The 13,149-nt window shown below is 42.4% G+C and overlaps 1 protein-coding gene across 4 annotated transcripts in view; it reads right to left on the reverse strand.

Moving 5' to 3' along the window:
• Ptpra (protein tyrosine phosphatase receptor type A) overlaps nucleotides 1-13,149 on the reverse strand; it is a 110,542-nt gene that overhangs the window by 38,383 nt on the left and 59,010 nt on the right. For all 4 annotated transcript variants that reach the window (XM_057780290.1, XM_057780288.1, XM_057780289.1 and 1 more), the window contains 3 exons: nucleotides 8,946-9,030; nucleotides 7,718-7,791; nucleotides 7,007-7,143 (listed from right to left, as the gene is read on the reverse strand). In XM_057780290.1, coding sequence (XP_057636273.1) covers nucleotides 7,007-7,143; nucleotides 7,718-7,791; nucleotides 8,946-9,030 — 296 coding nt within the window. The remainder of the gene's footprint in view (nucleotides 1-7,006; nucleotides 7,144-7,717; nucleotides 7,792-8,945; nucleotides 9,031-13,149) is intronic.

Consider the following 13,149-nt stretch of genomic DNA (forward strand, 5'->3'; position numbering starts at 1 on the left):
ATGGATACCACAGGCTTTGACAATCTCACTGCTTTATCTCTTTCATCTCTTCTCTTTTCTTGAGGACTCAATTTTCTTTCTTTTTTGCTTTATTTTCCTCTTTAAACTTTGAGAAGTTTTAGGAAACCCAAGAAGAGGCTTTTAATCTGTTAACAAAATCAGTGTTTCTTCCTAAGACAAATGTTGGTGAACAACAACAAAAAATTCCAGTTTGTAACTAACACGAAAGATACAGCCATGAACTTCCAATCAGCAGGGAGTCATAGAAATACTGTACAGCCTTTCCTAAGCTTGTCAAATATCTGGAAAGAGCTGTCAAGTCTTACACTCACTGTTCCTTCAAGTTAGTTACCTGTGAGTCAGTTTCTTCCCAGAACACTTCTGGCGACACACCTTTGCACAGAGACCTGACCACTGATGTCTTGGCAATTCAAATGTAACTCTTCTATTCCGAATGCAATACACCCAGCAAAGCACACTATAGCTCATCAGCTTCGTTTCCTACATCTAAAAAGTCACCACCATCCACTTAAAAACAAAACAAAACAAAACAAAACAAAAAGGAATATAAGCCAGGCAATGCTGGCACACGCCTTTAGTTCCAGCACTCGGGAGGTAGAGGTAGGTGAATCTCTGAGTTCGAGGTCAGCCTGGTCTACAGAGTGAGTTCTAGGACAGTCAGGGTTACACAGAGAATCTCTGTCTAGAAAAAACCAAAAAGCAAAAGCAAAACAAAACAAAAACCATAAAACAAAATGTTTATTATAGAAGTCTAGTAGCACAGCAGAAAGTAGTTCCCCATTAGGTCCTTCCTATCTTCCATGCTCCTTTGTAGAAACCAACTGTTAGCATTCAGCTTTTTCCTAGACTTGAATTAACATACCTAAATACGTACACAGGTATTTATAGTATAGATAATTAAAAAAAAACAAACTTGGAATCTTGACATCTACATTTATCTGCGATGTGCTTTCTCACATAACATACCTTGCTATGTCAATACTTTTATTTCTGTGACAATGAGGAATTTCACGAGGCTGTAAGAAATCAACTCCGTCAGCTATTTGGTGGACGCTACTGTTCTGCATACTGTTGTAAACCAGTGTGAGTGTATGTGTGTGTGACTTTCTGCTGGGGGCATTTATGTGCCATGGTATACATGTGAAGGCTGTAAGAAAGAAATCATCAAGTCAGTCATCGTGTGTGTGTTTATGAAAGAGACTGTGTAATGGGGAAATGTGCCAAGGCACACATGTGGAAGTCAGAGAGCCAATTTGCATGTCAACAAAAGTTCTTTCATTTGACAGACTTCTTTATGGCCTAATAAGTCATATTATAGGGGCTTTATTTTCATTTTAATTAAAAATAAAACATAATATATTAGCATATTAGCTTTCAGTCCTTTTTTTTTTTTTTTTAAAGAAAGCATCTCCCTATATATCTGGCCTCTGAGATCTACCTACTTCTGCCTCCTGAGTGTTGGGATTAAAGGTATGCACCATGCCCAGCTCGTTCTGGTTTCTAAATCTTTCATTCTGCTTCAAGAGCCTCCTTCACCTGATGATTATACAGTAGTCTTCTAGGACAGAAGCCATGTTTATTGCTTACTGTCCCTGTGTAGGATGACTGTTCCAAGCAGTGACACCTAACAACATTGTCTAGACTCCCTTTCCCAGGATTCTGAAAACTGGGAAGACATGGAGGCTTTCAGACGAGGGCCCAGAACCACTAAGGCAGGACCAGTTCTGCTTGAGGCTTGGCACTTCAATGAATTTTTTGATTTTGCCAGCTATTCAGTGTCTTCCCAAAAGAAAGATAGCTGTCTTTTTTCCCTATCCTCCACTTCTCAATTTACTTGACTTCTTGTATGTGTGTGTACATTTGTTCACATGTGCGCAGGTACATGTGTGTACATGGGTCAAAGGACATGTTCACGTGTCGTGTTATTCTTCAGGAGTTATCTACCATGTTCTGTAAGACTAGTTGGTCAGAAAGTCCCAGAGATCCACCTGGCTCTACTTCCTAAGCAGGTGATTACAAGTCCTGGGCCTTTCCACACTGGTTCTGGGTGTAAAACTTGGGATCTCAAGCATTCAAGGACTCAGTATTTTGATTTCCTACTTTTGTTTGTTTATTTCAAGACAGATTTTCTCTGTGTAATAGCCTTGGCTGTCCTGGAACTTTCTTTGTTGACTAGGTTGTCCTTGAACTCAGAGATCCTTTGCCTCCTGAGTGCTAACTTCCTACTTTTTAAGCCAGGAAAATAATGACATCTTCACTATGTCCCTCATAGGATCTATAGCATAGTCCCGCTGTACATACTGGTGAAAAAACCACCGGGAAATAGGAGGCAGCTAGCTCAAGTCACTGCAGCGGACCTACTCTGCTAGAGAAAATGCCACTTTCCATCTGACACCTAAGCTTAGGTATTTTTCCCCCCGGAGACAAGGTTTCTCTGTGTAGTCTTGGCTGTCCTGGAACTCATTCTGTAGATCAGGCTGGCCCAGTCTCAAATGCACAGAGATCCACCTGCCTCTGCCTCCATAGTGCTAGGATTAAAAGCTTTGATTATTTTATCCCTTCAATTAGAGAACAGCCAGGAAGCTGCTAGGACAAACCTTGACTAAGCACATGCACATTCATATACTGTGACCCTCTCCATCTTAAGAATTTACATCACATTCCCTTGGTAACTCACACGGGCAAAGGGAAATACATCTTTTAGGAGATACTGGTCTCTGACCTTAAGATAACTAATTTCTGGGAATCCAGAATTTCACTGTGATATGCTATTTACAATGGAGCATTTATAGGTCAGGTAAAGGCAGAGGTTCTGTGGATACCTATTATAGCAGAATATCCACATGAATTCCCTACCTAAAGACGATTACAGAGAAAGCCAATGTAAGCTCCAGGAGCACTGGCCTACTAAAGGCTAAGTCTCTACATAAGCAGGGATCGTAAGTGCTACAGAAGATTTAAAAGCTTGTAGGACATCTGGCTACTATATATCCTACAGTATACAGAACTATATATGCTGTAGTCCTAGCTACCAAGATAGAAGAACCTTCTGAAACTAGGAGTTTGAGGCCAGTCTGGAAAACACAGCTGTATCTTGGGTGCAAGATGAAAGAAAGGAAAAGAGACAGAGAATACCAAACGACTAACACAAAGGCCTCATGGTCTTTGACCAGGTCCACGGGAGCTGGGTGTGATGGTGCATGCCTATATCCTAGCACTTCCAGCCCTGCTAGAACTCAGGAAGCTGAGGCAGGAAGATCTGGAGATCCTGGGCAGACTGGGCTACAGATGAAATTTCAGGACAGCCTGGGCTATACAGTAAGAAAGTAAATCAAATCAATACTAGATTATGATTAACAGCTGGCTTTCCAGCAACTTTCCTTCCTAATATAGAACCCCCACTACCTGGAATCTCTGTATCAATGGGATTAATCTTTGTACACGCTCTTTTAAAGTTAAACACATTATTTGAAGCTGTTTCCCCTTTCAGGAAAAGAGTGGTCACAGTGGTAAATAGCCCTGATCTACCTACGCTGTGGTCACATATTTTATTACATAGGACCTTAACCTGAACATCACACTGATGATGCCAAGCTGACAGAACAGGAAGTTATGGATTTTAGATATGCACGGCGAACAGAAAAGCAGAATAGAACAAAGCAAAACCTGCAGTTGGCTTGTGACTTAAGCCAAGTTTTCTGAAAGTCAAAGCTGTAGACATGCCCAGGCTACCTTCTCTGACATAAAGGAGTGCTCTTGCTCCTATCCTCACCATCCTCACCAGTGAGGGAGCATTGCTTGTTTGGCCATTTTGAATCCTGGAGAAAGGATACAGTAGATGCTGGCTATCCTTCTCTGATCTAGTTACTGAGTGATCAGAAAAGAACTGATCTAGGCTGAGGCAAAACTGGTCCTAGCAGGTTCTGTGGGACTCTAAAACATGCACAACAAGGTTGAATATGACAATTAAGATAAAAAACCTCATAAAGGGGAAAGTACATGATCTTGTCTGCAAGACCACACTCCTAGCTTAGGACTGAGCATCAGAGTGGAAACTATTTACTTGATACAAGGTAGCTTCCTGTCATAAATTAGTTATGTGATTCATAAGTTACAAATTTGGATATACCCTGCAGAATTCTACCACAGATAGAAGCAATGTACACAGAAGACCTGCCACATGCCACAGGTCCTTTTCCTTCAAAAGACATTTATGACTTCTTGTTAATGTTAACAGATGACTGAGAGAAAAAGAATCTGCTCTGGTGTATAGTTGACTCTTGTGTTATTGGTCCAAGCTGGACAGAAGTAGACTGCTGGTACTTCACTGACAGCTCTAAATGAATGTAAGGATAAATTCTCCCAGCAAAGAGAACTTTAAGTATGCTATCACATCATCTCACTGGAGATTAGGTTCTAACAATGTTTTCTCTCTCTCTCTCTCTCTCTCTCTCTCTCTCTCTCTCTCTCTCTCTCTCTCTCTCTCTCTCTCTCTCTCTCGTCTATCATGCCTTTAGGACTTCTCTCCAAGGATTTACCAGAATGTTTTATTATGGTGTATCAGGGGATACTATTTCCAAAAAGAATTAATTTTACAAAGAACTATGTCAATAGGATCACACACACCATCATCCAGAAGCAGTTGGTGTTACAGATTACAGAACAATGTCTACCACAGTCCCATCTGTGAGGCTGTCTGGTGGGACGTGCCAAATGTTCTCAATAATGAGTGTTAAATGGTGCTCTTTTCCCAACAGTTTAAAACAAAATAAGAGGTCTGGATCACTCTATTAACTCTTACTTCGTAAATGAGTGTGGGCTTTAGGTCTTTGCTCCTTTCTACTTACATTGAAACCAGGGATTTTTATGAAGATATAAATCTGAACCTAAGCCCTTCAGTGGTGGAGCAGTTATAAGAGGTTGATATGACCACCTAAATGGCCACTTTTTCTTTTTCTTTTTTTTCTTCTTTTGTCTTGTGTATGATGTATGTGTGTGCATGTGGAAGCCAGAAGAAGATAATGGGTGTCTTTCTCAATCACTCTTTATTTATTTATTTTTTTTAAATTTTCTTATTTTGAAACAGCAACTAGGCCAGCCAGCCACGGAGCTCCAGGAGGTCTTTACCCCACTAGCTCTGGGATTAAAGGAGTGCAGTAACAGTTTTTCACATAGGTGGGAATCTAAACTCAGGTCCTCAGACCTGAATGGCAAACATTCTACAGAGTGAGCCAGATCCCCAGCCGCTTTTTCTCTTTGACTCTGAAGTTCCCTGTGGGGTTATATGCTTGGATCAAAGATAATCTGCACTGACCTTAGGCAGCTGCAGGAACTCTCTCCCCTACCCAGGACTACTTTAAGAAGGAGCATATGGTAAAAGACGTCTCCAGAAACTTAAAACAGTCATCTTTCTTCCAGTGGACCTGACTGTACCTCCGTATTATGCCTAGAACTGGGGTAGTCATTTTGGCATTATGAGAGGAGCCTACCTATAAGATGACACATAGCAAAAAGGCCAGGGAAGCCAACAGTCTTGGAACTACTCTTCTCTGTCCTTAAATCTATTCCCTCTCTTTAGTAATTATCTAAAGTGATAGTTATTAAAGCATTCCCGATCCTAACCTGGTCCCCTCAGGCTGTTCTCCAGATAGCAAACAGAATCGGTTTTTGTTTGTTTGTTTGTTTTTTCAAAATACAAATCTGGTTGGTTCACAGGTTTCTGCTTCACTCAGCCGAGCGATGTGTACTAGCCTTTCCTCAGTTCACAGGTTTCTGCTTCACTCAGCCGAGCGATGTGTACTAGACTAGCCTTTCCTCAGTTTTTCCCACCACTCTCTGTTATAGGACTTTTCTTTGGAAGACATGAGTAAACGTCTACTCATGCCAGCTAGGGCACCAAAGACAGAGAGTGACCAGTAAGTTTACTGGGTGGGAATACGCATGGCTTGAATGCAGCTGAAACACCGAAGAGCTCACCCCAGCACAACTCTCTCGAGGAGCACAGGCAGCTGGGCTTCCTGAGTCTTAATGATCTTTTCTCCTCTCCTCATGACGGAACAGGTCAGTTCAAAGGAAGTAGCTAGACAGCAGTGCTCTTTTGCCGTGCAGCTCTTTAAAAATCTTCTGAATACGTCTCCTCTCACCCAGATGCTTGCTCCTGCTACTTCTGTCGCCTCACCTCACTTTCTCTACTCTCCTTGCTTCTTCAAGGAAACTGTGCTTAAATACTAGCTACAGACTCCACTGAGACATCAGCTTACTAAGGTGTCCAGGCTGGCCTTCAACCTGTGGCCTTCCTGCCTCAGCCTCCCAAGTGGTTGGGAATACATGACTGTAAATCTGTAGACCGAGGAATGAACCTAGGGTCTGCACATGCTAGGTAAGCTATCACTGAGCTGCACACTCAGGAAGGAAACTTCTGACCCAGGATCACCAGCTGCTGGTTGATGCTCATTCTGCTTCCCTGAGAGACATGAAAACACAATCTCAATACTCGGGATTCTGCTGTAGCCACTACTTTTTACATCAATCCACTCCTATTACCTACTATATAACAGTCCGGATCCCCGCTATAGACTACGGCTTGAATTGCTTGGCTTTATAGACAGTTTTATTCTTATAAATAGAGTTTCCTGAGAGGGCGGAGATTTCTTTGAAACTGGGATTGGGATTTTTTTGCTCCGTATTATATCCATGGCACCTAGAATATTACCTGGTACCTATGAGAAGCTTGTAAATATTAAACAGATGAGTTACTAGACATGACGATGAGTGAACTAATCAGTAATGAACGGATGGGTAGATGAGGGAGGTGAAGTAATTTCTTTCTTTTAAAACTTCCCATAATTATACAGGAAAGGAGCAAGATGAACCTGGTAAAAAGCATTTCTCACCCATTATCCATTAGAAATCTATTTTATATCTCATGACTCCGAAGACCAGACCTCAAGTCTCCCTTCCGCTTTGTTAACAACAAAGGACTCACGTTGAATTCCTCTCTGAAGAGCTTATTGTCATCAGCCATTCTTCGGTTAATCTCCTCTTCTAGCTTGTCCACAGGCAGTGGTGGGTACTTCCTGTTGGTGCTTGGGGACCTGGCCAGAAGTGGTACACTCTGGGGCTCTGCAGTATAAGAGGGAAGGTAAATTAGGTGCCCTGGAGATAGACGCAGTCCCTTTGTGGAGACTAATGGTCTCATTCTTTTGAAAAGATGGGGAAAAAGAGACAGGAATATGTCTCCATCGGTAAAAGGTGTTTGTCAGCAAGTCTGAAGGACTCAACTGGATACTCAGAATCCACATGATGGAAGAAGAGAACCAGCTCTTGCAAGTTGGTCTCTGATCTCCACAAGCACACAATCGCATATATATATATATACACACACACACACACACACACACACACACACACACACACAAATAAAATAAATAAAAAAGGGCCGGGCGATGGTGGCGCACGCCTTTAATCCCAGCACTTGGGAGGTAGAGGCAGGTGGATCTCTGTGAGTTCGAGACCAGCCTGGTCTACAAGAGCTAGTTCCAGGACAGGCTCCAAAACCACAGAGAAACCCTGTCTCGAAAAACCAAAATAAATAAATAAACAAACAAACAAACAAACAAACAAACAAATAAATAAAAAAGGATGGGAGAAATGTCCATTTCTTGCTTTTCTTCTTCAGACGTTCCCCGTGCCTTACCCACATCCTCTGTGCGGCCATTTGACAGTCGGAAAGAATTGGAATGGCTCCCAGCTTGCTTGTATTTCTTAAACCTAATGAGAGAATATCTGTCATGAAAAACTAAGCAAAGAGGTAAATCACTGTCTTTGTATTCCCGTTATTGACTACACCTTTCTAAATCTCTTTGTCAAATCAAACTTTTTAAAAAAGAGACACAAGTCAGGCATGTCTGAGGCAGCTCCTTGTGCTGACCAAGCACCTTGGGATGGTCTTTCTTACACTCAGCAGAGACAACACTATATTCTGACCCGCCTGGTTCCTCTGAGTAGCTTCAGCTCCATCACACACTTGAGTGCTCAGCCATAACAGATAAGTGTAATATAGGTGTGTGTGTGTGTGTGTGTGTGTGTGTGTAAGAGCGTGGTAGAATGGGTTACGGTAGAATGGGTGGGACAGGATGGGATAATAAGATCTTTATGAAACAAAAATCCTGGTGTTTTCTCAGCGCAGCCTAGGAGTCATGGGGAGAAACCCAGAGCTCCAGAGTGAGTGAACACAGGCTTAATGGAGCCAGGTACACAGGTCCTTCTCTTAGTTCCTGCAGAACAAAGGGAACACAGAGCAGGCTGGGTTCAAGATAAAGCAGAGTTAAACCCAGGTCATAGGGCAGAGCGTCAGGAGGAAGAGCACAAATGAACCACATTCTTTTTTCTCTTAGATTCCCTCCTAGCTTCTGTTCATTATCTAGAAGCTTCTGAGAGGTCAGGCAGAGGAATATTTTAACCCCTCAGATCTGCCTACTGGACAAAGACCAGAGGTCCTTGAGAGTTTTGGGGACAAAGCCTCAGCTAGAAACAAAGTTTTTTGTGTGCATATAATCTTACTAGAGGCCTTTTAATAGGTTATTTCAAAGGACAGAGCTGAAGATCTTCAAACACCTGTCACTGATAAGATAGACCCAAGTCTCCATCTCTAAACCACGGCTCTATTCTAGGCTTTAGCCTCAGCTAGAATTAGGAGACTTGGTCTGGACATTTAAGCAAAGGGAGAGAGCCTAGGTCTTAAGGAAGTCTGCAGTTTAGAAACCGTTTCTAAGTAGTACTTTAATATAAGCATTAGCACAAGTCACCGTCCCTTTACCCTATGCATTGTCCTTAGCCTACTGTCTTCTGGACTGTGTGGGCTTACTGAGACACAGGGGTTATCAGGATATTCCAAGCAAATGAAATAACATTAACATACTTACCTTAACATGTACAGAACTATGATAATAAAAACAATTACTAGCAGAGAGGACAGGGCCACCATCACTGCAATAATTGGTGTCTCATCTGAAACCAAGAGAAAAGAACAGATGATAATTGTGTCATGCAATGAAGGGCTCAAGTTGGAAGCTCAGGAAGACACACCGATGCGGGGGTGGGGGCACACCACCCATTAAAGATTTCTGCAGATGGTAGGATGTGAAATACACACACACAAGCACATACACACACACACACACACACACATACACAGATCAAGAGAACAAAATGAGAAACAGAAGGGCTGTGTACAGAAATGCACACAAAAGAGCAAGGAGCAAGTACATGTGCTAGAGTGTACGAGAAAAGAATACCCTCTGCCACATTAGGGCCATTGGGTAGGGTCCTACCTGTCTTTGATATACCATGCATTTATTTACTGTATGACTTCCTGCATTGGGATAACTGAATTGGAATAAAAATTGTCTTTTAAGTCAGAGACTCTTTCATTGCTATATCATCTGAACTCAAACAAAACTTAGCATACAAAAAGCACTCAAAGATTTGGAGATACAAATACTGGCAGGTCAGGAATGTAGGCCTGACATCACACTACTTCCCAGTCTCAATGCGCTCCGCCTAGAGAAAAAAACAGGAGAAGGAAGAAAAAAGATTGTTCTATCATAAACCCTAGTGTTTTCCTGGCACAGGGAGTATGATTAAATAAGGAGATGCTGCTGGATCCACATGCACCATGCATCAAAAGCTGCCATGTACTTCCTATCCCCTTCTACCACTTTCTGTATCTTCTTTCCTCAGCTGCCCTTTGCCAGGATGCCAACCACAACAGAGTCTGAGTAGAGTAGAGCGTCAAGCCTTCTCTCCATTCCACAGGCCTGAGCTCAGTACCTAGCCACATTTCTCATGCAGCAGACCAGGTCAGGACTGCACTTTTACTCCATATTACAAACCACACAACCCACCTGAGTTTCTTTGCTTTTTGTGAGCGTATGCCCCTTTTATGCAAAGGCCAATCCTGCCAGGTGGTCTCTGGACTATGTCCACTGCTGTCATCTCAAACATTTTATCTTCTTGACCTCACTGATCCTGTCTCAGCTACCTTCTCACACCACTGCTGTTCTCCATTTCCTCCCCGTAGGTTCTCCTGACATGTTTATACTGACTCCTACTTAGTGCTCCACTGAAGCCGCTCAGCAAGGACCAACAAACAGCAACCAAATCTAACAGAAACAGTCATAATTTCATCTGATTCACCAGCTGGTAAGGAGTTTGGCAGGCTCAAGAAACAGCACAAAGGCCAGTGTGATACAAGCTGTAACTGGAGAGATAGGCAGGAGCCAGAAAACTTAAGTTATAGGCCATGGCAGCAAGTGTGGCTTTAATTCAGAATATTACTGGACGACTAAAACAGAAAGGACATAACTGAATTTTCTTTTGTTTAAAAGTTCTGCTAAACTGACTTAGGAATAGCAGCAGCCACTAGGTAGAAAGTTATCTAGCAGAAAACCAAAAGCAGTCTCCAACAAAGGAGAAATGAATTCAAACAGGGTAAGATGAAAACAGAAATGAAACTGGCTTAACCAGGGGACAGCTACTGGAGAGTTTTGGGGTAGTTTCTTTTGAGTTTGGGTAAGAAAGCCTAAATGGAGTGAAAGGAGGATAGAGAGAGGGGAGAGGAGCACACCCTCTCATTTTATGAGGACTTTTACATCAGGGTATATATGCAAATAAAAGGAACAGTAGTTGGACAGAAATATGGAGGTTTTTTTTGGGGGGGAGTGGGGTGCAGAGGGGTGTGTGTGACTGGAAGTAGCTATCACTGTACAGCCCAGAGTTCACAACCCTCATTCTATCTCCCAAGTCTGGGATTGGAGGCAAGCACCACAATCCCAGCCTAAAGGAATAGGAAATGTCTACCATATTTTTCTATCGATGGTAAATGTCAAACATTGCTGTATGTGATGCCCATCTTAAAACGATTCTCACTGGATGACCGTCCCCTCCTCCTTGAAGCACTTTCTCCCTATGACCAAGTCCCCTGGCTGTTTCGTTTGTCTCCTTTGCCAGGTTGTTCCTTTTACAACAGCAGTGCTCTGTGACTGCAGACACTTCTCAGGGCTGTATCCTGGGACACTTTCTTATTTTCAATCTACTATCTGATCAGACGCCTGCAATTTCAAACAGTGACAGAAATTCCCATATTTGCATTGCTTGGTTCTCAACTACCTACTGGCCACCTCCACTTTCAACTTCACAGCCTTCATAAGCAACATCAATTTTCTGCATTACAGATGCTTTTACCATTCAGCAGCTAGCATTCTAATCCTCCTGCTGCTCAAGGAAGAAATGGAGAAATCCCCTTGACTTCTTCATGCATACCTTCTCTAACCGACCCAGCTGCACGCAGTTTCTTTTAGGGCTAGAACCCCTTAGAAACATTTTTTTCTTCCGACAAAAATAGCTGGCCCTGAAAGGGTTAACATTCCACAAAACTTTTCCATCTCATTACATGTCCAGGTGCAATCACTAGACATTTCTGAGACTTGACTATCACACCCTTCCTCTTCCTATAGATCAGCCAATCATGTCAGATTGTAAGGTTGAGTTCCCATCAGGAGATACAGTCACTGCCTGTGTTAGAATAAAAACTAAATGCACGTCTTGCCCAAGAGTGTGCTTGCTACGCCAGTTAGGGCCAAGGCACACTCTTTTTGCAAAAATAAACTCTCCTGCGGGCTTACTTTTACTTTGTGTTTCTTTGTGCGACACTTAGATTATTGTTTCCCAACAAATCAATACCTCAAAGATGTCTGCCTCTTTCTCACTCTCTGTTGTTACAAACAGTCTAGGCCCGACCTCTACTGTCTCTTCTTCTTCATTCTGCCACAGCTGTTAGAATGAAGCCTAATCTAGTCCTGGTCTACAACAACTTGTAAGTAGCTCCTACCTGCACTGCCTCCTGCCACTCTTCCTCTTCATCACCAACCTTTAACCACTGGTATCCTTAAGCTGAAGGCATTCATTCTTATGCTTTTGAACAATTACTTTTCTGATTCATGTGGCCTCCCTCCATTCTTTACCTAGTTCACCTACTCATCAAGTCCTGATTTGCAATATTACTTTCCCCAGAAGGTCTACTCTGGCAACCTAATACTAAATTTATCATTTCTGAAGTAAGTTCTTCAATAGCTTTCCCCCCAGGAGGTCACCACATCAATGCACACCCAATTGATACAGTGCATTACAGCCCAGAACTCCTGGACTCACGCAATTTGCCTGGCTCAGCCTTCTGAGTAGCTGAGGCCACAGGTGTATGCACCATGCCCTGTCTGTATTTTCTCATAGAGACACATTATGTCCCTTGATAAGACCTCTCATACTTTGTAGTTATTTACTTACTTGACTATAGGTAATGAGCACTCCTCCTTTACGCCATAAATCACCATGGCAAGCATATTAGTTTTGTTTCTTTGTGTGATCTAAAACACAGAGGATCTCAAACACAGGAGTCAGGTTAGAGAATGAATAAAAAAAATTACTGAAGCTGGGTGTGATGGTAATCTGTAATCCCAGCACTTGGGGAGGGGGGCACAAAGATCAAGAGTGAAGGCCAGTCTCAGATATATAACAAGAGGCTAGTCTGGGCTACATGAGATCCTGTTTCAAAATAAATACGTACACTCAGAGTGATCTACTTGGAAAACATGTGTTTGCTAAATTCCAACCATAAAGGGCAGTATATGAGGTAGAATAAGGAGGTAACAGAGAAATCTGGCTCAAGACAGTGAGTAAGAGCCAGGCATGATTGCTCACGTCTATAACTTCAGCACTTGGGAAGCTGAGGCAAGAGGACTGCCACTAATTTGAAGCCAGACTGGGCTAAACTGAAACCCTGTCTCAACAAAACCAAATCAAAACAGACAATGGCTGTGCCTAGAAGCTTATTGTTGTTGCTGTTGTTTATGAGTCAGGGTCTCACATAGCCCAGGCTAGCTTCAAACTCACTATGCAGTCCAGTATGAACTTCTGATCCTCCTGCCTCTAGCACCGGAATTACAGTCACTACCCTGTACCAGGTTTATATGGTTGCTATGGATCAAATCAGGATACTAAGCATCACTCTATCAGATGAGCTACATCGTTGTAGGATACTTTTTTAAAAAAAGATTTATTTATTATGTATAC

The sequence above is a fragment of the Chionomys nivalis genome, chromosome 9 (genome assembly GCF_950005125.1).
Source record: "Chionomys nivalis chromosome 9, mChiNiv1.1, whole genome shotgun sequence".
Lineage (NCBI taxonomy): Eukaryota > Metazoa > Chordata > Mammalia > Rodentia > Cricetidae > Chionomys > Chionomys nivalis.